At 61.4% G+C, this 25,099-nt stretch overlaps 1 protein-coding gene across 1 annotated transcript; it reads left to right on the plus strand.

Annotated features, from left to right (window-relative positions):
- The first annotated feature begins 315 nt into the window (after positions 1-315).
- On the plus strand, positions 316-19,326 carry KIF3C (kinesin family member 3C). The gene is made up of 5 exons (XM_041405608.1): positions 316-2,125; positions 13,594-13,710; positions 13,906-14,014; positions 14,703-14,878; positions 15,625-19,326. Exons 1-5 carry the CDS (start codon positions 366-368, stop codon positions 15,716-15,718), a joined length of 2,256 nt encoding a protein of 751 aa, XP_041261542.1. The 5' UTR covers positions 316-365; the 3' UTR covers positions 15,719-19,326.
- Positions 19,327-25,099: the final 5,773 nt, after the last annotated feature.

The raw sequence follows: 25,099 nt of genomic DNA on the forward strand, positions 1-25,099 counted from the left end.
CCTGCATCCCAGCCCTGCCCGGCACACCCGTCTCCTTCATCCCACATCCCAATCGCGCATTCCAGCGCCGCATCCTCCATCCCACATCCCAACCCCACACGCCGGTTCTGCATTCCAACGCAGCATCCCAGCCCTGCATCCTTCATTCCACACCCCTCATCCCGCATCCCGATCCCGGCAGCGGCACAAAGGCCGCACTACAGCTCCCGGCGTGCCCGGGGCGCGGGGGAGAGCCCTGCGGCGCTCCCGCCAGCGGCTGCGGGAGCGCGCTCGGGGGGCGCGGGCGCGGGCGGGAGCGCGCACCAATCGCGGCGCGGCCGCGCCCCAGCCCCGCTGCGCCGCCGGCCCCGCCCGCCGCCGCCGCCATGGCCGGTAAGCCCCGCAGCGGCTGCGAGGCGCTCCGGGTGGTGGCCCGGTGCCGGCCCATGAGCCGGCGGGAGGAGGCGGCGGGATACGAGCGCGTCCTGGAGCTGGACGTGAAGCTGGGCCAGGTGAGCATCCGCAACCCCCGCGCCGCCCCCGGGGAGCTGCCCAAGACCTTCACCTTCGACGCCGTGTACGACGCCAGCTCCAAGCAGGCCGACCTCTACGATGAGACGGTGCGGCCGCTCATCGACTCGGTGCTGCAGGGCTTCAACGGCACCGTCTTCGCCTATGGCCAGACCGGCACCGGCAAGACCTACACCATGCAGGGCGCCTGGGCGGAGCCCGAGAAGCGCGGCATCATCCCCAGCGCCTTCGAGCACATCTTCACCCACATCTCCCGCTCGCAGAACCAGCAGTACCTGGTGAGGGCCTCGTACCTGGAGATCTACCAGGAGGAGATCAGGGACCTCCTCGCCAAGGACCAGAGCAAGAAGCTGGAGCTGAAGGAGAACCCCGAGACCGGGGTGTACATCAAGGACCTGTCGTCCTTCGTGACCAAGAACGTCAAGGAGATCGAGCACGTGATGAACCTGGGCAGCCAGACGCGCTCCGTGGGCAGCACCAACATGAACGAGCACAGCTCGCGCTCCCACGCCATCTTCCTCATCACCATCGAGTGCAGCGAGACGGGGCCGGACGGCGAGGAGCACATCCGCGTGGGCAAGCTCAACCTCGTGGACCTGGCCGGCAGCGAGCGCCAGAACAAAATGGGGGCCCAGGGAGAGCGCCCCAAGGAAGCCTCCAAGATCAACCTCTCCCTCTCGGCCCTGGGCAACGTCATCTCGGCGCTGGTGGACGGCCGGAGCACGCACATCCCCTACCGGGACTCCAAGCTCACCCGCCTGCTGCAGGACTCCCTCGGGGGCAACGCCAAGACAATCATGGTGGCCACCTTGGGCCCGGCCTCCCACAGCTACGACGAGAGCCTCTCCACCCTCAGGTTCGCCAACAGGGCCAAGAACATCAAGAACAAGCCCCGGGTGAACGAGGACCCCAAGGACACCTTGCTGCGGGAGTTTCAGGAGGAGATCGTCCGGCTGAAAGCCCAGCTGGAGAAACGCGGGATGCTGGGCAAGAAGAGGAGGAGGAGCAGCCGGAGGAAGAAGGCAATGGATGGAGAGGGCACCGTGGACAATGAAGGGGAGGACGAGAATGAGGATGGCCTGGAGAAGACCATGGAGAATTACTTGAAGGAGCAGAAGGAGAGGCTGGAAGAGGAGAAAGCCGCTATCCAGGATGACCACAGCCTGGTGAGTGAGGAGAAGCAGAAGCTGCTCCAGGAGAAGGAGAAGATGATAGAGGACCTGCGGAAGGAGCAGGAGGCCACGGAGCTGCTGGCCATCAAGTACAAGGTTCGTGTTGCCACGCCTGGTGACAAATGGGGCCGGGGTGCCTGCTGTGCCCCCGGCCCCTGGTGTGGAGTGGGAATGGATCCCGAGCAGGGAGCCTGGGGGAGGTGCCCACCACGATGCCCAGCAAGGGGACCTCCCAAGCAGGGTCCCCAAGGGCAGCCCCAGACTCTGGCATGGGGCTGGGTTGGGGTGGCCCTCGGACCTGCGTGGGGACACTGTGGGGACCTGTGTGGGAGCTGCAGGGGGTGGGAGGGAAGGGCCACGGGGGAGAGGGTCGCTGGTGGCACGAGCGTGCTGTGCTCAGCTCTTGTCCCCTTCAGCACAACAAAGCTGTGTGGGAAGGAGGAGTGACGAGAGTGATGCTGCAGATTCGTCCCTGGTGGCCTCGGGAGTGAGCCCAGGGCTGGGGACACGGGCACCTGCCCCCGGTTCTGTCCAGCCCCTGGCTCCCAGTGGGCTCTGTGGGGATGGGCAGGGCCTGGCAGCTGGGCAGGGACCCCCATCCCCCTCCCCACCCCAAATCCTTCCTGGCATCCCAAGCCAGAGCAGGGTGGATGGGGGCACCACTGCTGGCTCAGGGGTGCTCAGGGGTTTGGTGCTTGTTTGAGGGTGAGAGGGGCCACAGCAGCCCCAGCTGTGCCAGGGTCTGGGGCTGCACCTCCCCCTGCCCCAGCCCTGCTCCTGTCCCCACTGAGCTGGGGGGTCCTGACCCCTCCCGTGGTGGCCGTGGGGCCGGGACCACAGTCCCAGCAGTGGGGAGGGAGCACCCTGACCCTGGGCATCGCACTCAGCATGGCCCCTCTGGCACTGCCCCTCTGGCACCACGCTGGCCCCGATGCAGGGACTGGGCTGGAGCCCAGGCAGGCAGGAACTCCTCTGGGGGGGTTCATGCCCGGGGTGCCAGAGCTGGGCAGGGGTCCGGACCCTCTTCCATGGCCAGGGTGGTGTTTGTTGCAGCCCCAGGGACGCGTGGCCGTGCCCAGGGATGTGTGATTGTGCCCAGGGACGGAGAGCGTGGGATCGCACTGGGACGTGCCACTGGGGCAGAGCCGTGGGCTGCTGGCTGGCACAGCGGGTGTCCCGTGATGGCTGTCCCGTGGCAGAGCAGGATGCCTGGCACAGGGGTCTCTGCAGCCATCCCCCCGTCACAGCGGGGTGCAGGTTCTGGGGTGCAGGCTGGGCTGGGCTGGCTGCTGTCCAGTGTCCCTGTCTGGCTCAGCAGGGCTGGCTCAGGGCCACGGTGTGTCCTGGAACTGCTGAGTAACAAGGCAGGGCCGGAGGCAGGGTGACACCATGTCCCTTTTGGTGGCCTTTGGGGCCGCTCCACGCACAGGGACCCTCTGGCTCTGGGGGTACAGCACAGTGACAGCAGAGAGGTGTCACCTCGGCGGGCACAAATCCTCCTGTGCCAGAGGGGCACAGCCTGCTGTGACACTCACCCTGGTGGGTGCTGCCCGTGGGACACTGTGGGTGACACTGGGTGGTCTCAGGGTGCTCATGGGCAGCTTTGCCACACGGTGGGGCCAGGCAAGGAGCCACTGGCTCCATAGTGACCACGGCAAAGGCAGGTGAGGTGACAGAGGGGGACACGAGGTGCCCCCTTACACCCACGGGTGACACACTGCACCCTGTCTTATTGTCACACCCGTGGGTGTGGGCTCTGCCTCTGCCACCCAGCTGGGACATGTGGGACATGGAGCTCAGAGAGGTGGGGTCAGCCTGCCCCTGCAGATGTGCGTTGGGCACCCAGATGTGCTCCTGGGTGCCCAGATGTGTGCCCAGGCAGAGGGGCTGTGCCCCAGGGGAGCTGGCTACGGGGTGTGGGTGCCTCCAAGGGCTGTGCCAGGGGCTGAGGCCGAGGTCAGCGGGAGGGAAAATGCTGGGAGGTTCTTTGGGTGCAGGAAATTGAGTTCCTGGGAGAGGCTTAGTGCTAAAGGAGATTGGGAGCCTCTTCCTTAGAGGGAATAAATGCCCTGGCAGGGAGGAAACAGCAGCACTGAGAAACCTCTTCATCTGGTGGGGATGGTGTGTGCAGGGGGGAGCTCTGTGGGAAGGGATGGCAGTGGGGCCATCATCCCTTGACCCTCCTGGTCCCCTCCCTGCACCCCAGCAGGGTCCCCAGGGGACACTCAGTGTCAAGGAAAGCAGGAGCAACCAAGAACTGTGTTTGGAGGAGAAGGGGTGAGGGGCCCCTGGCACCCCAGTGCCCCCAGCCCTGGCAGGGGATGGCACAAGATGGGGTAGGGGGCTGCCCTTGGGGGTGTCAGCCCCCAGCAGAACACCCAGCCTGGGACACCCATTGGAAGGGAGGAAGGAGGGATCCCCAGGGTCAGGGGGGCTGGCTGGGGCACCCATGGGGGGCTGTGTCCCCACAGCACTGAACGGCTGCGGGGGTCTCACTGGGTGGGAAAGGGAGGAAGGCACAGCTGGGGGGTGTCCCCTGGGTGCTGGGGGCTGCTGGCACAGCTGGGGGGTGTCCCCTGGGTTCCCCCAGAACCCACAATGCACCCCCTGCAGCTGGAAGGGGAAAAATGGGGGGAAAACCATTTAGAGCCTTGCACCAGGCAGGTGTCGTGAGGATGGGGGCCACAGGTTTGCCAGAGCCCCCCACTCTGTGCACAGCACCCCCAGGGAGACCCCTGCCCCAGGGACACGTGACAGCAGCCCCGTGACCACCACGTGCCCTTGCCAGTGCTGGCACCACCCTTGGGGTGGCCTGGTGGCCCCCCTGCCCTCAGGGCTGTGGCCATGGCAGTGGGGAGGGGGCCAGGCCCTGTGAGGAGCAGGACCCCCGGATTTGGGGGGCCAGAGGGACCCCAGGGCAGGTGCCCGGTGGGTGAGGGTGGCCACGTGCTGGTGGCAGAGGGGACATTACAGAGATGGTGGCAGAGCTGTCTCTGTGGCTGGGACATTGGTTTTTGCAGCTGTGTGTGGTGTCCTGGGGACATCTGTGTCCGTCCCTGCTGCTGCCCCTGAGGTGCAGCCGTGGGGGGCACAGGGTGTCCCCTGTCCCCATTTGTCCCTGAGGGACACCCTGACACGGGAGCAGGGCTGCAGGGCATGAATACACACACGTGGTGTGCACAGGGACACACAGAGCGTGCACACACACACACACACACACACACAGAGTGTGCACGCACACACACAGAGCGTGCACACACACAGCGTGCACACACACACAGCGTGCACGCACACACACAGTGTGCACACAGTGCACACACACATACACACACAGTGTGCACACAGACACACACGCACACAGTGTGCACATGGACACAGTGCACACAGATACACACAGTGTGCACACAGATACACAGTGTGCGCACACACACACACACACAGTGTGCACACAGACACACACGCACACAGTGTGCACATGGACACAGTGCACACAGATACACACAGTGTGCACACAGATACACAGAGTGTGCACACACACACAGAGTGTGCACACACACACACACACACAGAGTGTGCACACACACACACACACACAGAGTGTGCACACACACACACACACAGAGTGTGCACATGGACACAGTGCACACAGATACACACAGTGTGCACACAGATACACAGAGTGTGCACACACACACAGAGTGTGCACACACACACACACACACAGAGTGTGCACACACACACACACACACAGAGTGTGCACACACACACACACACACACACACACAGAGTGTGCACACACACACACACACACACACACACAGAGTGTGCACACACACACACACACAGAGTGTGCACATGGACACAGTGCACACAGATACACAGAGTGTGCACACAGATACACAGTGTGCACACACACACAGTGTGCACATGGACACACACAGAGTGCGCACACACACACACACACAGAGCGTGCACACACACACACACACAGAGTGCACACACACACAGTGTTTGCACACAGACACACACACGGTGTGCATAGACACAGTGCACACAAACACACACACACAGAGTGCGCACACACACACACACACACAGTGTGCACAGACACAGGGCACACAAACACACACACACAGAGTGCGCACACACACACACACACACAGTGTGCACAGACACAGGGCACACAAACACACACACACAGAGTGCGCACACACACACACACACACAGTGTGCACAGACACAGGGCACACAAACACACACACACAGAGTGCGCACACACACACACACACACAGTGTGCACAGACACAGGGCACACAAACACACACACACAGAGTGCGCACACACACACACACACACAGTGTGCACAGACACAGGGCACACAAACACACACACACAGAGTGCGCACACACACACACACACACAGTGTGCACACAGATACACAGAGTGTGCACACACACACACACAGAGTGAGCACACACACACACATAGTGTGCACACAGTGTGCACACAGACACACAGAGTGTGCACACACACACAGTGTGCACACAGACACAGTGTGCACACACAGACACACACACATACACACAATGTGCACGTACTCACAGAGTGTGCACACAGACACACACACATAGAGTGTGAACATGCACACACATACTGTGTACACATAGACACACACACAGCGTGCACACACAAACACAAATACACATGGTGTGCAAGTACACACACAGTGCATATACACACAGACACACAGAGTGTGCACACAGACACACACAGAGCACTCACACACAGACACAGCGTGCACATAAACACATACACACACACAGTGTGCACGTAAACACACACGGTGTGCACACACACACACTGTGCATATACACACAGACACACACAGTGCACACACACACAGTGTGCACACACACACTGTGCATATACACACAGACACACACAGTGCACACACACACACAGACACACAGTGTGCACACAGACACACACAGAGCACTCACACACAGACACAGCGTGCACATAAACACATACACACACACAGTGTGCACGTAAACACACACGGTGTGCACACACACACACTGTGCATATACACACAGACACACACAGTGCACACACACACAGACAAACAGTGTGCACACAGACACACACAGAGCACTCACACACAGACACAGCGTGCACACACACATACACACACAATGTGCACACACAGACACACACACAGCGTGCAAGTTCACACACAGTGGGCACATAGACACACACAGAATGTGCACACAGACAGTGTGCACATAAGACACACACAGACATGTACAGAATGTGCACATACACACACAGAATGTGTGCACATGCACATACAGTGTGCACACACACACAGAGTGTGCACAAATACACACACAGTGTGCAAATACAGAGTGCACACACACAGACAGTGTGCACATGCACACACAGTGTGCACACACACACACACGGTGCACTCACACACAGACACAGCATGCACATACACACATACACACACAATGCGCACACACAGACACACACAGCGTGCAAGTTCACACACAGTGGGCACATAGACACACACAGACATGCACAGAATGTGCACATACACACACAATGTGTGCACATAGACACGCAGTGCACACACACACAGAGTGTGCACAAATACACACACAGTGTGCAAATACAGAGTGCACACACACAGACAGTGTGCACATGCACACACAGTGTGCACACACACACACACACACACACACACGGTGTGCACCTACATGTACACAGACCCCCGGTGCTCCCACACGTGCCCATGTGGGTGTGAACATGTTCAGTCTGACACAGGATGTGCTCCCTGTGTGTGTGTACTTTGCATTTCTGTGTGCACAGGGACAGGGATGTGTGCACAGCCCCTGTGTGCGTGTATTTGTGTGTGTTTATGTGTGTTTATGTATGTGTTTGTGTGTGTGTTCGTACATTTCTGCATGCACAGCCCCTGTGTGCGTGTATTTGTGTGTGTTTATGTGTGTTGATGTATGTTTATGTATGTGTTTGTGTGTGTGTTCGTACATTTCTGCATGCACAGCCCCTGTGTGTGTTTATTTGTGTGTTTTTGCATTTCTGTGTGCTCAGACCCTGTGTGTGTGTATTTGTGTGTGTTTGTGTGTGTGCTTGTGCTTTTCTGTGTGCTGGCCTGGTGGGGCGGGGGCTGGCCCACAGCTGCTGCCCACCCCTGCCCACCCCTGCCCATCCCTGCCCATCCCTGCCCATCCCTGCCCATCCCTGCCCATCCCTGCCCATCCCTGCCCATCCCTGCCCATCCCTGCCCATCCCTGCCCATCCCTGCCCATCCCTGCCCATCCCTGCCCATCCCTGCCCATCCCTGCCCATCCCTGCCCATCCCTGCCCATCCCTGCCCATCCCTGCCCATCCCTGCCCATCCCTGCCCATCCCTGCCCATCCCTGCCCATCCCTGCCCATCCCTGCCCATCCCTGCCCATCCCTGCCCATCCCTGCCCATCCCTGCCCATCCCTGCCCATCCCTGCCCATCCCTGCCCATCCCTGCCCATCCCTGCCCATCCCTGCCCATCCCTGCCCATCCCTGCCCATCCCTGCCCATCCCTGCCCATCCCTGCCCATCCCTGCCCATCCCTGCCCATCCCTGCCCATCCCTGCCCATCCCTGCCCATCCCTGCCCATCCCTGCCCATCCCTGCCCATCCCTGCCCATCCCTGCCCATCCCTGCCCATCCCTGCCCATCCCTGCCCATCCCTGCCCATCCCTGCCCATCCCTGCCCATCCCTGCCCATCCCTGCCCATCCCTGCCCATCCCTGCCCATCCCTGCCCATCCCTGCCCATCCCTGCCCATCCCTGCCCATCCCTGCCCATCCCTGCCCATCCCTGCCCATCCCTGCCCATCCCTGTCCATCCCTGTCCACCCCTGCCCACCCCTGCCCGTCCCTGCCTGTCCCTGCCCACCCCTGGAGCCACAGCTGTGCAGAAGGAAGCGGCCCCGGAGCAGCCCAGGCTCGGAGCCAGTGGCCCTGGGGAGGTGACACGTCACCCTGTCACAGGCTGTGCTGTCACCCGCCCCCCCTGTCACAGCCTGTGCTGCTGTGCCCGTGGTGCTGAACCAGCCCCGGGCTGCTGGCTGGCCATGGAGGCATGGAACCGTGGGGAAAGCCCTTCAAGGGTCACTGAGCCCAGCCAGCCCCAGCTCTGCCCAGGCCACACTGTCCCCTGTCCCCAAGTGCCACAGCCACAGGGCTTTGAAACCCTCCAGGGATGGGGAGCCCACCCCAGCCTGGGCAGCTGTGCCAGGCATGGACAGCCCTTTCCAGGTGGGAATTGTCCCCAATATCCACCCTGTGCCAGGCATGGACAGCCCTTTCCAGGTGGGAATTGTTCCCAATATCCACCCTGTGCCAGGCATGGACAGCCCTTTCCAGGTGGGAATTGTCCCCAATGTCCACCCTGTGCCAGGCATGGGCAGCCCTTTCCAGGTGGGAATTGTTCCCAGTGCCCAATCTAATCGTGCACTGCCTCCTCCCTATCAGCAGGGCTCCGAGCAGAGGGGCACTGAATGCTCCCACATCCCTGAGAGCAGGGCTGGGGGCTCAGAACAGAGTTGGGGGGCTCAGAGCTGGGCTCAGGGGCTCAGAGCAGGACTGGGGGCTCAGAGCAGAGCTGGGGGGCTCCGAGCAGGGTTGGGGGCTCAGAGCAGAGCTGGGGGGCTCCGAGCAGGGTTGGGGGCTCAGAGCAGAGCTGGGGGGCTCCGAGCAGGGTTGGGGGCTCAGAGCAGAGCTGGGGGGCTCCGAGCAGGGTTGGGGGCTCAGAGCAGAGCTGGGGGGCTCCGAGCAGGGTTGGGGGCTCAGAGCAGAGCTGGGGGGCTCCGAGCAGGGTTGGGGGCTCAGAGCAGAGCTGGGGGGCTCCGAGCAGGGTTGGGGGCTCAGAGCAGAGCTGGGGGGCTCCGAGCAGGGTTGGGGGCTCAGAGCAGAGCTGGGGGGCTCCGAGCAGGGTTGGGGGCTCAGAGCAGAGCTGGGGGGCTCCGAGCAGGGTTGGGGGCTCAGAGCAGAGCTGGGGGGCTCCGAGCAGGGTTGGGGGCTCAGAGCAGAGCTGGGGGGCTCCGAGCAGGGTTGGGGGCTCAGAGCAGAGCTGGGGGGCTCCGAGCAGGGTTGGGGGCTCAGAGCAGAGCTGGGGGGCTCCGAGCAGGGTTGGGGGCTCAGAGCAGAGCTGGGGGGCTCCGAGCAGGGTTGGGGGCTCAGAGCAGAGCTGGGGGGCTCCGAGCAGGGTTGGGGGCTCAGAGCAGAGCTGGGGGGCTCCGAGCAGGGTTGGGGGCTCAGAGCAGAGCTGGGGGGCTCCGAGCAGGGTTGGGGGCTCAGAGCAGAGCTGGGGGGCTCCGAGCAGGGTTGGGGGCTCAGAGCAGAGCTGGGGGGCTCCGAGCAGGGTTGGGGGCTCAGAGCAGAGCTGGGGGGCTCCGAGCAGGGTTGGGGGCTCAGAGCAGAGCTGGGGGGCTCCGAGCAGGGTTGGGGGCTCAGAGCAGAGCTGGGGGGCTCCGAGCAGGGTTGGGGGCTCAGAGCAGAGCTGGGGGGCTCCGAGCAGGGTTGGGGGCTCAGAGCAGAGCTGGGGGGCTCCGAGCAGGGTTGGGGGCTCAGAGCAGAGCTGGGGGGCTCCGAGCAGGGTTGGGGGCTCAGAGCAGAGCTGGGGGGCTCCGAGCAGGGTTGGGGGCTCAGAGCAGAGCTGGGGGGCTCCGAGCAGGGTTGGGGGCTCAGAGCAGAGCTGGGGGGCTCCGAGCAGGGTTGGGGGCTCAGAGCAGAGCTGGGGGGCTCCGAGCAGGGTTGGGGGCTCAGAGCAGAGCTGGGGGGCTCCGAGCAGGGTTGGGGGCTCAGAGCAGAGCTGGGGGGCTCCGAGCAGGGTTGGGGGCTCAGAGCAGAGCTGGGGGGCTCCGAGCAGGGTTGGGGGCTCAGAGCAGAGCTGGGGGGCTCCGAGCAGGGTTGGGGGCTCAGAGCAGAGCTGGGGGGCTCCGAGCAGGGTTGGGGGCTCAGAGCAGAGCTGGGGGGCTCCGAGCAGGGTTGGGGGCTCAGAGCAGAGCTGGGGGGCTCCGAGCAGGGTTGGGGGCTCAGAGCAGAGCTGGGGGGCTCCGAGCAGGGTTGGGGGCTCAGAGCAGAGCTGGGGGGCTCCGAGCAGGGTTGGGGGCTCAGAGCAGAGCTGGGGGGCTCCGAGCAGGGTTGGGGGCTCAGAGCAGAGCTGGGGGGCTCCGAGCAGGGTTGGGGGCTCAGAGCAGAGCTGGGGGGCTCCGAGCAGGGTTGGGGGCTCAGAGCAGAGCTGGGGGGCTCCGAGCAGGGTTGGGGGCTCAGAGCAGAGCTGGGGGGCTCCGAGCAGGGTTGGGGGCTCAGAGCAGAGCTGGGGGGCTCCGAGCAGGGTTGGGGGCTCAGAGCAGAGCTGGGGGGCTCCGAGCAGGGTTGGGGGCTCAGAGCAGAGCTGGGGGGCTCCGAGCAGGGTTGGGGGCTCAGAGCAGAGCTGGGGGGCTCCGAGCAGGGTTGGGGGCTCAGAGCAGAGCTGGGGGGCTCCGAGCAGGGTTGGGGGCTCAGAGCAGAGCTGGGGGGCTCCGAGCAGGGTTGGGGGCTCAGAGCAGAGCTGGGGGGCTCCGAGCAGGGTTGGGGGCTCAGAGCAGAGCTGGGGGGCTCCGAGCAGGGTTGGGGGCTCAGAGCAGAGCTGGGGGGCTCCGAGCAGGGTTGGGGGCTCAGAGCAGAGCTGGGGGGCTCCGAGCAGGGTTGGGGGCTCAGAGCAGAGCTGGGGGGCTCCGAGCAGGGTTGGGGGCTCAGAGCAGAGCTGGGGGGCTCCGAGCAGGGTTGGGGGCTCAGAGCAGAGCTGGGGGGCTCCGAGCAGGGTTGGGGGCTCAGAGCAGAGCTGGGGGGCTCCGAGCAGGGTTGGGGGCTCAGAGCAGAGCTGGGGGGCTCCGAGCAGGGTTGGGGGCTCAGAGCAGAGCTGGGGGGCTCCGAGCAGGGTTGGGGGCTCAGAGCAGAGCTGGGGGGCTCCGAGCAGGGTTGGGGGCTCAGAGCAGAGCTGGGGGGCTCCGAGCAGGGTTGGGGGCTCAGAGCAGAGCTGGGGGGCTCCGAGCAGGGTTGGGGGCTCAGAGCAGAGCTGGGGGGCTCCGAGCAGGGTTGGGGGCTCAGAGCAGAGCTGGGGGGCTCCGAGCAGGGTTGGGGGCTCAGAGCAGAGCTGGGGGGCTCCGAGCAGGGTTGGGGGCTCAGAGCAGAGCTGGGGGGCTCCGAGCAGGGTTGGGGGCTCAGAGCAGAGCTGGGGGGCTCCGAGCAGGGTTGGGGGCTCAGAGCAGAGCTGGGGGGCTCCGAGCAGGGTTGGGGGCTCAGAGCAGAGCTGGGGGGCTCCGAGCAGGGTTGGGGGCTCAGAGCAGAGCTGGGGGGCTCCGAGCAGGGTTGGGGGCTCAGAGCAGAGCTGGGGGGCTCCGAGCAGGGTTGGGGGCTCAGAGCAGAGCTGGGGGGCTCCGAGCAGGGTTGGGGGCTCAGAGCAGAGCTGGGGGGCTCCGAGCAGGGTTGGGGGCTCAGAGCAGAGCTGGGGGGCTCCGAGCAGGGTTGGGGGCTCAGAGCAGAGCTGGGGGGCTCCGAGCAGGGTTGGGGGCTCAGAGCAGAGCTGGGGGGCTCCGAGCAGGGTTGGGGGCTCAGAGCAGAGCTGGGGGGCTCCGAGCAGGGTTGGGGGCTCAGAGCAGAGCTGGGGGGCTCCGAGCAGAGCTGGGAGGCTCAGAGCAGGGTTGGGGGGCTCAGAGCTGGGCTGGGGGCTCAGAGCAGGACTCAGGGGCTCAGAGCTGGGCTGGGGTGTTAAAGCAGGGTTGGGGGCTCAGAGCAGGGCTGGGGATTCAGAGCAGGGTTGGGGGGCTCAGAGCTGGGCTGGGGGCTCACAGCAGGACTCAGGGGCTCAGAGCAGGACTGGGGGGCTCAGAGCACGGTTTGGGGGCTCAGGGGCTCAGAGTGGGTGCAGAACTGGAGGGATTGACCCCACCCAGAGGCAGGGACAGCTGAGCCCTGCCCTGCTGTCAGTGGTGGCACAAGCCAGGAGCTGTGCACTGCGTGAGCAGCACAGGGGGTGACCAAGAGTTGCCGGGAAAGGGGAAAAACCAGAAAATGTTCCAGCAGAAACCCTGGCTGTGGCTGAACCTGGGGGTTGGCCGGGGGCAGGTGACCCCCGAGGGCACCTGGTGACCTGCTCTGTCCCCACAGCATCCTCAGAGGGACAGCAGCTCTGGGTACTCGGGGTGACCCCACCTCCCTGCAGCTCCGGGCTCCCTGGCAGAGTTTTCCCTCCGGGAGCCTCCCGCAGCTGCTCCACCGCCCCCGGGGGTTTGTTCTCACTTCAAACACTCCTCTCTTTCAGCGTCTGTAGCCCCCCAGCTATTTACAAGCACTGCAGAGTTTGCAGGGTGAAACTGTTTCACTACAAACTGAATTCCATCTCCAGCTTTGCCCCTTCTCTCCTCCAGCGTGGTTCTGACTGGAAGCCACGGCTCACTGGTGCAACTCGTTGCCTCAAAACAGTTTTTGACAGCTGCTCCACTTGCCCCAAAAAACACGGGAGAAAAGATTTCCTCTGGGGTTCACTTGGCATTGTTGAGCTTTCCTTGATTTTCAGGCTGGGCAGCAGGAGAGCAGACATGGCAGGAGAGGAGGGAAGGGTCCTGGAGCCCCAGAGCCCCCAGGTTCCTCTCTGATGCCCGTCCTCTCCTGCCTCTCCCCTCTCCCTTTCTGCATCTGTTGCTTCAACCTCTCCCCTTCCATCACACTGTCATCCTCCGGATGTTTCTTCTCCCTGCCATGTCTCCTTCTCTTCCTGCCTTTCCTCTCCCTTTCTGCCTGTTTTCTGTCTCCTGTCACGTTAACCCCTTCCCCTCCTGCTCCTGCTCCGTCCCTCAGGTATTTGATCATCGAGAACTTCATCCCTCCCGAGGAGAAGAACAAGATCATGAACCGCCTGTACTTCGACGGCGATGAGGAGCAGTGGAAGTTCCAGCCGCTGGTTCCCACGGGAGGGTGCGTCCCCGTGTCCCTGTCCCCAGGGCACAGCCCCTGTCCCTGTCCCTGCCAGCACACACGAGCGGCCCCGGGGCTGGGGGACCCTTGTAGGTGCCCAGGGGTGGGGATCCCCTCCAGGGCCAGCCCCTCCGCGCTGATGCAGCTCCCCGGGGCGCGGCGCCGTCGCTCACGGCCCCGCTCCGTGTGCTCCAGGAGCAGCTCCCAGATGAAGAGGCGCCCGACCTCGGCCGTGGGCTACAAGAGGCCCATCAGCCAGTACGCCAGGGTGGCCATGGCCAGGAGATCCCACCCCCGCTTCCGGGTACGGCACGGGACACCGCTGGGGCTGGGCGTGGGAAGGTGGTGGGTACATGGGGTGGGTGGGTGGATGTGGGTGGGGATGGAGTGGATGGATGATGGATGGACGGATGGATGGAAATGGATGGATGGATCCATGAGTGGATCCATGAATGGATGTGTGAATGGATGTGTATGAATGTGTGGATGGGTGGGTGGACGTGGATGGATGTGGATGGATGTGTGCATCATGGATGGATCCATGGATGGATGCGGATGGATGTGTGCATGGATGGATCCATGGATGGATGTGATGGATGTGTGCATGGGTTGGTGTATGGATGGAGGTGAATGGAGAGCTAGAGATGGATGGATGAAGGTAGATGGTGAGTGGATGGGTGGAGGGATGGATAACACTGGGAGAGAAGATGGAGTAACCAAGCTCACGAGGATCTGGGATGCACCAATTCAAGCTCCCTGGAGCTTTATCCTCCCAGCTCCAGTCTGGAGCTCCTGGCTCTCCTGCTTTGGAGAGGACAGGGCTGCTCAGCCCTGGGGCAGGCTGGGAGAGCCGGAGCAGAGCCTTGAGCCCCAGCCCAGTGCCAGGGCAGCCAGGAGAGGATCCCACTCCCCCGGCAGCGCGGGTCACCAGGGCTGGAGCCGCGTTCTCCCCGCGGTGACTCCCGTGCTGGCTGTCCCCGTGCCCCGGGCAGGCTGAGAACATCATGTTCCTGGAGCTGGACCTGTCCCCCCCGGCCATCTTTGAGTTTGAGCGCAGCAGGGACCCGGCGGAGCAGGACCCGCGGGCGCTGCACCTGGAGAGGCTGATGCACCTGGACAGCCTCCTGGAGCGGCCGGCGGCCTCGCGCGTGCGCAAGTCGCGCTCCTGGTGAGTGACAGCGGCGCGGGGACACGGCCGGGACGTTCTGTGGGGGACGGGGGGGACGGGGACAGGCTGAGCCTGCCATGAGCTGCTGGCTGTGGTCAGATTGAAATGCTGCTGAGGCTGTGCTTGGGAGCAGCATCGTGTGCAGCTCTGTGCAGGAGGGACCTGGAGCTGCTGAGAGAGCCCAGAGGAGACCCCGGAGCTGCTCCAGGGCTGGAGCCAGGCTGGGAGAGCTGGGGGGGCTCACCTGGAGAGGAGAAGGATCCAGGGAGAGCTCAGAGCCCCTGGCAGGGCCTGGAGGGGCTCCAGGAGAGCTGCAGAGGGACTGGGGACAAGGCCTGCAGGGACAGGAGCCAGGGAATGGCTCCCACTGCCAGAGGGCAGGGCTGGATGGGAGATTGGGAATTGGGAATTGTTCCCTGGCAGGGTGGGCAGGCCCTGGCACAGCTGGGGCTGCCCCTGGATCCCTGGCAGTGCCCAAGGCCAGGCTGGACATTGGTGCTGGAACAGCCTGGGACAGTGGCAGTGTCCCTGCCATGGCAGGGGTGGCACTGGCTGAACTGTAAGATCCCCCAACCCAAACCTTTCCATGATATTCCTATTTCCCAGACCCAAGGTGTTCTCCCACCCAGCAAGGGCTGCCCTTTGGTGCTGCCTGCGCAGCAACCAGCCAGGAAAAGGGCTGGATTTTGGGGAGGGCGGGAAGGCACGGCAGGGCAGCAGCCCCAGAGTGTCCGTGTGTCCCCCAGGTGCCAGACGCCGCGGTCGCTGCCGTCCTCCGCCACCCACGTGTCCCTGGCCTCCGGCTCCCCGTGTGCCGCCCCTCTGCCGGCCCAGCAGTGACCGCCCGGACGCCTCGTCCCGGACTGAGCCCCCGAGCGCCGAGGGGGGCCCGGCCCCGCGGCCCCAGCTCGTCCTTGTCCTCAGCTACTTTGTGTGTGTTTGTGCGAGACACGAACGGCCCCGGGCCAGGGCGGCTGCCCCTCCCTCCCTCTCTCCCTCCCTCCCTCTCTCCTCCCCTCCCCTCTCCCCTTTTTCCGCCCCCTCCCCCGATCCGGATCTGTCACTTTATTTATTTAACCTATTTATTTATGGAGCGGAGGCAGGATTTGTGCTCGGACTGATGGACATCCAGGCTGGCACCGTGCTGAGCCCCCCCAAGGTTTGCCCAGCTCCCAGCCCTCCCCGCATCGCCTGGCACAGAGCTGGGCACGGGGACAGCACCGTGGCACAGGGCTGGGCACGGGGACAGCACCGTGGCACAGGGCTGGGCACGGGGACAGCACCGTGGCACAGGGCTGGGCAGAGGGACAGCACCAGGACACTGCTGCATCCCGGCAGGAGGGGCATGGGTCCCTCTCCAGGGGCTTTGGCAGAAGCTGAGGCTGCCTTGGCCCCTGGTGCTGGCTTTGCTGTGCTGGATCCCAGGGAATTTGGAGATTTCTGCACGGATTGGGAGACTTGGTGGTGGCAGTGCCTTGTCAGAGTCCCCAGCGGGACTCCCCAGCCTGCACGGACTCTGGTGGCAGCAGGGACACCTCACCGACTGCGGGCACGGCTGGCACTGCAGGAGCACCAGCTCCACCCACAGGGCTTGCAGAGTCACCAGACCAAGTCACCCAAAGGCCAGGGCTTTGTCCGGCTGTGCCACGCCGTGGGGACACTCTGGGGACAGCCCCACCGAGGCTCGCTCCTGTCGCTGACTTGGGTGTGCAGCTCCTGACACAGCCCGAGGTGGAAAGGTGGAAATCTCCACCGCCTTCCAGCACCTCCGGAGGCACACCCAGCCTGGGAGCAGCGCTGCCTTGAGCTCCGGGCTGCCAGAGGCTCCATCTGCAGCTAAAGGCAACGGGGACATGTGGGACAAGGAGGTGACACCCAGGGTAGCGACGGCATCGCTGTCCCCTGGACAATGGCACATGGAAGTCACCTCTGTCACCTCCTGGATGGGACAAACTCCCTGGTGGGTTGTGGAGGGCTGGCTGTGGAATGGTGATGGGTAAGAGGGAAGCCACGAGGGCTCAGGATGGGATCCTGTCCCAGCAGCTGCAGGGACAGCGCTCGGCGTTCCTGTGGGACACGGCTCTCAGGTGGAGGGAAGCTGGTGAAGACCCTGGCAGTGCCAGGGCAGTGGCACTGGTGTCCCTGGGATGGTGGAGGTGGGGACATCCCTGTGATGGATGAGATCCTTGTGGATGAGGGAGCGACCCCTTGGCTCTCCTGGGTCAGCAAGGGAGGGCAGCTCAGAGAGGATTGCAGGTGAGGAATGTCCCCTGGCAGCAAAGGGAATTCCTTCACAGGGTGGGTGAGGTTGGAAGGGACCCTGGAGCTCTCAGGGATGTGGCCAGGTGGGTTTGGAGTCTCCCAGGGAAGGAGACCCCAGCGCTGTTCTGGGCAGGCTGCTCTTTGCTGTTGGACTGGTCCCTGCTCCCCGTGGTGCTCCTGCACTCAGGGCAGGGCTGAGGGAGGGCGAGGGAGCCAGGCACAGGCCTGGGATGGGGACATCCAGAGGGAAGCAGGAGCTGTGCAGAGCTCAGAGCCAGGCAGGTCCCTCAGCAGCCATGTCCCATCCACACGTGGCTGTGCTGGGCCATCCACTGCCCTTCCCAGCTGTCCTGACACATCCCTGCAGTGCCCAGGGGATCTCCTCCCCTTCCACCTAACACTGCCCTGCCTTGAGCTCTCCATCATTGCCCTCTGCTCCTTTCCCTTCCCTTTCCATCTGTGCCCCAGAACACCCTCTGTCCCTCCAAAACCTTTGTCCCCTTCTCCCCCAGGCTGGCACCTGCCTCGGGGGCACCCTGCCAGGCTGTAGCTCTGAGGACTGAGCTCCTCCCTCTGGCAGCAGCCAGCTCCAGGCTGTGCTCAGCCTGGCAGGAGGGAGCAGGGGACGGGGTTGGAGGAGTGACAGCTGGGTCCCTTCCATGCTGTGGGGTCAGGGCTGGCCACAGGGACCCTCCCAGCCAGGGGTGTCCCAGGGCACCCCCCAGGCCGAGCTGGCCCTGTGAAACCACCCCAGCCCTGGCCAAGGCCAGGCTGGGCACGGCTGGGAGCACCTGGGACAGTGGCAGTGTCCCTGCCCAGGACTGGGGTGGCACTGGATGAGCTTTAAAGTCCCTTCCAGTCCAAACCAGCCTGTGATTCCCTGATTCTGTGGAATACAGTGGTTGGGAGAGCTGGTTTGTTATTTAATTTCCTGGAAAGCATCTGGGAGTCGGGGTCAGGAAGCACAGGCTCAGAATGAGGGGAAGCCTGGGGGGCTGCAGGAGTAGAATTTCCTCCCCTCTTTGTTTTCTGGCAGTCCCAGTTGCCCTTCAGTGGATCAGCAGCTTGTGCAGCCCCAAAGTGATGAACCAGAGACCTTCTCTGGCCTCTGTTCTCACCCAAGGTGTGGGAAACAACTCAGGAGCTGAGGGTGTCCTCATGCCCCGGGCCATGGAGCATCCTGGGAAGGGTGGCTGTCCCCCAGGAAGGGTGGCTGTGACCGGGAAGGGTGGCTGTGGTCACGGAGGGATCCTCTGGAAGCCCTTCCAGCAGAGCTCTGGTCACGGAGGGATCCTCTGGAAGCCTTTCCAGCAGAGCTGTGGTAACAGTGGGATCCTCAGGAAGCCCTTCCAGCAGAGCTGTGGTCATGGTAGGATCCTCTGGAAGCCCTCCCAGCAGAGCTCTGGTGACAATGGGATCCTCAGGAAGCCCTCCCAGCAGAGCTGTGGTCATGGTAGGATCCTCAGGAAGCCCTCCCAGCAGAGCTGTGGTCATGGTAGGATCCTCAGGAAGCCCTTCCAGCAGAGCTGTGGTCATGGTAGGATCCTCAGGAAGCCCTCCCAGCAGAGCACAGGCCGGAGCCGCCAGCGCAGGGGATGGGATGAGGCACTTCCAGCACCCAGGGGCCGCTCCGGAGCCTCCCTCGCCCTCCCTCGCTCCAGCGGCGGCGCTCCCGGAGCCGTCCCAGCGCACACGGCAGGGCGGGGAGCGCTCGGGCTGTCTGTCGGTGCCGTTCGCTGTCCGTGTGTCCCAGCGGGGCTGTTCCTCGGGGCCAGGGGCTGGGCCGGGGCTTCCTTTTGTTGTTGTTGAAGTGTTCTTTTGGGGTTCAGGTTTGGCCGTTTTTCCGCGGGGAGGGGGGTGCGGGTCTGTTCCGGGTTCATGGACAAGGCGAGGGCCTCGATTAGGACCAAATTTTCGTGCCTGTTGCTCTGGTGATTTATTTAGAAATCAAAAGTTTACTGTCTGGTGGCCCATCCTTGTCACTCTATACATAGGACTATACAGGACATATTATAAATATATATATATTATACATAGTGTCTGGAGAGAGGCCGTTCCTGGCGGGATGGACACTCCTCACTGTGCTGTAATGTAGCTTCGACCCCGCGCTGGGAGCGCCCTCCAGGATGGCAAGGACACAATAAAGGAATGAATGAGCATCACTGCCCGGGCTCCGCAGCCTGCTTAGCCCGGCCGGGCTGGGAGCGGCTCTGGAGGAGGGAGGGAGGGAGCGAGGCTTCCTTCCCCCGGGGTTTCTGCGCAGCTTTGTGTTCCAGGAGACACGGAGCGCTGGCACAAGCCAGGCAGCTCCAGCTCGGGGACACCGGGAAGGGCCCCGGCACAGCCTGGGGCATCGCACGGACACAGCTGGGCTGGGGGGTGGGAGAGGGGAGAAAGGGGGAGATGGGAAAGGGGGAGATGGAAAAGGAGAGATGGGAAAAGGAGAGATGGAAAAGGGGGAGATGGAAAAGGGGGAGCTGGAAAAGGAAGAGCCAGCCAGGAGATCCCCAAGGCCCCAGTGGGTGAGGGCAGCTCTTTCACAGGGAGGAGAGAAGAGCCCGGGGGTAAAAGCAGAAATAAGATGAAACAGGGACACCTAGAGCCCACAGGAGAGCAAGGGAGGAGCAGGGACATCCAGGTGCACCCAAGCTGCTCTGGAACAGGAGCTGGTGGGGCCTCACTGCCTCAGGAGCTGCAGTTTGGAGAGGGGAAGGGCCAGGTCATGTCCAAGGGCTGCTGCATTTTCCCCTTGTTGCAAATGGGAAAATCCCCATGGCTCAGGCATTAAAGCAGCTCTGAGAAAACACTGCAAAGGCTGGGCTGGGCTGGGCTGGGCTGGGCTGGGCTGGGCTGGGCTGGAAAGGACCTCAAAGGCCATCCAGTGCCACCCCTGCCCTGGCAGGGACACTGCCACTGTCCCAGGTGCTCCCAGCCCCAGTGTCCAGCCTGGCCTTGGGCACTGCCAGGGATCCAGGGGCAGCCCCAGCTGTGCCAGGGCCTGCCCACCCTGCCAGGGAACAATTCCCAATTCCCAAGATCCCATCCATCCCTGCCCCTGGCAGTTTAATTCCCAGCTCTGAGGTTCTCCACAGCAGAGGGAGTTAAAAGCCCTGTGGATGTGGCACTTGGGGACAAGGGTCACTGGTGGCCTTGGCAGTGCTGGGGCCGTGGTTGGGCTCTGTGGTCTCCCAGGGCTTTTCCAAGCCAAAGGAGTCTGTGATTCCAGGCACGCAGAGATTTGTTCTGTTTCCCATGGAAAAGGTCACTTGGATCAGGTGAGTCACAATAAATGCCACTGAAAAGGGACAAGTATGAAAAGGGAAGATGAAAGGTCCCTCAAAGGCACTGGATGTCCCCAAATCACCTGGTCAGATTTAACACATGCAGAGGGAATTTTGGTGGAGTGGCCTCTGGGCTGCCAGTGAGGGGTCTGAGATCTCACAGAGAAGAGGCTGAGAGTCCAAACAGGACACTTGATAAACAGGATAAACATGAGGAATGTCTTGAAAATGGGGAAAGGGGAACTTGAGGGGTTCTCTGCTCAATTTAACTTCACCCCCTGAAAGGGCTGAATGGATCAACAAAATCCACCTGAAAATCCTGGCAGGGGAACACGTGAAGGTAACAACCAAGGTGGGCTGGTCCAAAGCAAATGCCACCAAATGCCACCACAGCAGCTCCATGCTCGGCTGGAATGCAAGACCCTGCAGGTGTGATGGCACAATGTGGGACAGAATGAGGGATTTTGGTGAAATCTGACACTCCCCCCCCCAGGAGAGGCCTGAGTGGAGCTAACAATGGGATTATTCCAAGAGAAACAGGTCACAGGGAGGCAGAGACAAAGGGGATTTGTTCTCCTTCAGCCCAGCCTTCCTGGGGATTTTCCTGCTGGGGAAAGCCCTGCTTTTCAACCAGGAACGGGAGCATTTGTGATGGTTTTGTCAAAATCAACAGCAATGATGTGAAAACATGAAAGAAACAGGGTGATTTCCACCTGGGAACAATGTGGAAAGCAGAGGTCATGGTCTGCCAATACCAGAAATGCAGCTGCAAAAGGAAGGGACAAGAACTCCTGGTCCTGAAACACAGCAGGGAATCTTTAGATGAGAATTTGGGACACCAAACTCCCCAAGGCTGGCACTGGAGGAGTTCCCCTCTGTAGGACACACAGATTCCAGGGGAGGTTTTAAGGGCAGATGGGACTGATGGCACCAAGGCCATCAAGGGCACAGGATGGTGGGACAAGACCTGGACATCCCTCCCAGTCCTGCTTCCCGTGGGTCTGGGGTTTGAAGTGACAGCCTGTGAGCACAAGGCCCCTGAGGGACAGTGACAGATCAGAGCATGGCCACAGTCAGGAGCAGAGGTCAGGCATGGAAAGCCAAAAAAGGGATTTTCACACCAAGTGGAGGTGCCAAAGCCATTCTGAAGTGCCAGCTCTGGCAAAGTTCACAGCACAGCCCGTGGGGACAGAGGGTGAGCTCGGGCAGGTAAAAATGTTCCAATCACCAACAATCCTCTTTGCTTATTCCCAGCTTTTTTCTGCCTCTGTCAAGGTCAGGATTGAAGCTCTCGAGATGGAATTTCACATTCAGACTCAGGTGTTTATTATTTCCCATCTCTGTTACAAGTTGTGAGTTCTGCAGCACTCTACTAACAAGCTACAAAATGGCCAACCATCTTTCCCTACAGGGTCTTTTAAGGCTAAACTATCCAATTAAGGAATGACACCTAAATTATTTTCACTTTTAACCCAATAACTGATCCCTCAAAGTCCACAGGGCAGACTTTTCTGTCCAACTACAAAATACCACCCAAATCCATGAAGAAGGAAGGTGAGGAAGAAGGAGCAGCCTCCACCCTAAAACCTCCATCTTGCCCCATATATATGACAATATCCTAAAACCCCAAACTCTTAAATGTTCCACCCTGTGTGTAGATATCACACACTTCTAACCAATTCCACACCCACAATCCCAGTGCTATCTATCAATTTTGGAAACCTTTTCCAAGGCCTCAGGTAAAATATGGTATTTTCTTGTGGCTCTGTGCCCTTCAGCACAGAAAGTTCAAAATTCTCAGCATCCAGGGTTCCAACATCTCTTCCCTTGCAAATTCTGCAGGCCTGGTTCCCAGTGGGGCTGTTGGGCTCAGCTGCTGGGCTGGGCTGATGGCCAGGAGGGGTTCCTGGCTCCCTGCTGTCCCTCCCAGCTCCAGGAGCAGCGTGCCTGGATGGCCTCAGCTCCTGCAGCCATCAATATTGATGGCCCAAGCTCATAAAATCTGCAAGGCAAGGAATACCCGGGGGGGTCTGGGCCTGCAGTTCTGCCTGGGCTGGTTGGTGGTGTTTGCTCCTTCCTCAGGGCCACATCAGCTTCTCCCAAACATCTGCTGTGGTTCCAGGGCTGGGGACATTCCCTGGGTGCAGCAGGGAGGGGCATCCCCTCAGATCCCAGAGCTCTTTGTTTCCCTGGAAGAACCTCCCCTTGCAGTCCTACAGAACACCACAGGTTTTATGAGAATGTTGAACAAGTTTATAGGAATATGATTTGAAGGGCTCTGTCCCATCTGCTGACAGTTCAGAAAAAAAAAAAATTGTAGTTTGCCATTGAAATCTAGAAAATTGAGGATAAATTCACTACAATAATTGTTGTTTCTTTCTTAGTACAATTCATGGTACTTTTCCTGCCATGAATTTAAAATTTATACCTTAGGTTGCCCAGAGAAGCTGTGCCTGGAAGTGTCCAAGGCCAGCCTGGATGAAGCTTGGTTTAGGTTGGACATTGTGAAAGGTTCATGCCCAGAGGTGCTGGCACTGCCCAGGCTGCCCAGGGGATGGGCACGGCCCCGAGGCTGCCAGAGCTCCAGGAACATTTGGACAATGCTCTCAGGGATGTGCAGGGTGGGATCCTTGGGGGTCTGGGCAGGGGCTGATCCCTTTAGGTCCCTTCCAGCTCAGGACATTCCATGATTCCTGCTGCTAAAGCAGTGCTAAAGCTTATTAGCATCTTTGCAAAGTGCTCTGGGATTTATTGCTTATACAGAATTCCTGAAGGGCCAAATGTTTCACTCCTGAGTGGTTTTCAAAGCACGAGGGGAGCCACAGCCACCAGGAATGTTCTGTGTGCACTTCCCAAGAGAGAAGCTGTGTGGGAAGCCTTTGGTGCACAGAGGGTTTGGGGATTATTTTGGGGTTTTTTGTTGTTCCCTGACGCTCTCATGACACCCTGTGGGCTTCCCCCTGTACTACAAACAGCCACGAATTCCACTCTTTTCCTCCTCAATGGCTCTTCACTTCTGTCCCTACATTTTTCTCAGTGACTTTTCCTCCAGTCTTTAATGGCTTTCAGCAAAGGGATCTGGTCACTGATGTGGCTGCCCCTGGATCCCTGGCAGTGCCCAAGGCCAGGCTGGACACTGGGGCTGGGAGCACCTGGGACAGTGGTTGCCAAGGCATCACCCAGAGCAGCTGTGGCTGAAGGAAGAACAAACTTACACGGGTGGGGAAAAGAGAGCAGTGTCCCCCCCAGGAACAGCCCCAGCACTGCCCAGGGCGGGTTGAGGCCTCTGAGTGCCCCACACCCAGCAGAGCTTTGAATGCTGAGGACAATAAATTGAATGGAGGCCTCCAGAGTGGGCATCATAGAGACATGGAAAGGCATAGACCCATGGAATGGTCAATGGAAGGGACCTCAGAGCCCAGCCAGTGCCACCCCTGCCATGGCAGGGACACTGCCACGGTCCCAGGGTGTCCCAATGTCCAGCCTGGCCTTGGGCACTGCCAGGGATCCAGGGGCAGCCACAGCTGTGCCAGGGCCTGCCCACCCTGCCAGGGAGGAATTTCCTCCTAATATCTGAATTATTTACAGCCCCTCTGCCTAGGTGTCCACTGGAATGTTTTCTGTTGGGAAGAGCATGTGGTGCTCTGCTGTGAGCTGTTGGGAGAGGGAACTGAGCCAGGACTGATGAACTGAGCTGGGCTGAGCTGAGCTGAGCTGAGCTAGAGTGATGAACTGAGCTGGGTTGAGCTGAGCTGGGCTGGGGGGGAAGAACTGAGCGGGGCTGAGCTGAGCTGGGCTGGGCCAGGAGTGATGAACTGAGCTGAGCTGAGCCAGGAGTGATGAACTGAGCTGGGCTGAGCCAGGAGTGATGAACTGAGCTGGGCTGAGCCAGGAGTGATGAACTGAGCTGGGCTGAGCCAGGAGTGATGAACTGAGCTGGGCTGAGCCAGGAGTGATGAACTGAGCTGGGCTGAGCCAGGAGTGATGAACTGAGCTGGGCTGAGCCAGGAGTGATGAACTGAGCTGGGCTGAGCCAGGAGTGATGAACTGAGCTGGGCTGAGCCAGGAGTGATGAACTGAGCTGGGCTGAGCCAGGAGTGATGAACTGAGCTGGGCTGAGCCAGGAGTGATGAACTGAGCTGGGCTGAGCCAGGAGTGATGAACTGAGCTGGGCTGAGCCAGGAGTGATGAACTGAGCTGGGCTGAGCCAGGAGTGATGAACTGAGCTGGGCTGAGCCAGGAGTGATGAACTGAGCTGGGCTGAGCCAGGAGTGATGAACTGAGCTGGGCTGAGCCAGGAGTGATGAACTGAGCTGGGCTGAGCCAGGAGTGATGAACTGAGCTGGGCTGAGCCAGGAGTGATGAACTGAGCTGGGCTGAGCCAGGAGTGATGAACTGAGCTGGGCTGAGCCAGGAGTGATGAACTGAGCTGGGCTGAGCCAGGAGTGATGAACTGAGCTGGGCTGAGCCAGGAGTGATGAACTGAGCTGGGCTGAGCCAGGAGTGATGAACTGAGCTGGGCTGAGCCAGGAGTGATGAACTGAGCTGGGCTGAGCCAGGAGTGATGAACTGAGCTGGGCTGAGCCAGGAGTGATGAACTGAGCTGGGCTGAGCCAGGAGTGATGAACTGAGCTGGGCTGAGCCAGGAGTGATGAACTGAGCTGGGCTGAGCCAGGAG

This window comes from Onychostruthus taczanowskii, unplaced genomic scaffold (assembly GCF_017590055.1).
Source record: "Onychostruthus taczanowskii isolate IOZ18803 unplaced genomic scaffold, ASM1759005v1 scaffold238, whole genome shotgun sequence".
Classification (NCBI taxonomy): Eukaryota; Metazoa; Chordata; class Aves; order Passeriformes; family Passeridae; genus Onychostruthus; species Onychostruthus taczanowskii.

Bases quoted from the DNA above. Each gene is read 5' to 3' on its own strand.
- KIF3C (XM_041405608.1), top strand. From the start codon at position 366: ATGGCCGGTAAGCCCCGCAGCGGCTGCGAGGCGCTCCGGGTGGTGGCC. The intron at 2,126-13,593 runs GTGACGAGAGTG...TCCGTCCCTCAG, and splicing joins AAGCTGTGTGGGAAGGAGGA to GTATTTGATCATCGAGAACT. The intron at 14,879-15,624 runs GTGAGTGACAGC...TGTGTCCCCCAG, and splicing joins GTGCGCAAGTCGCGCTCCTG to GTGCCAGACGCCGCGGTCGC.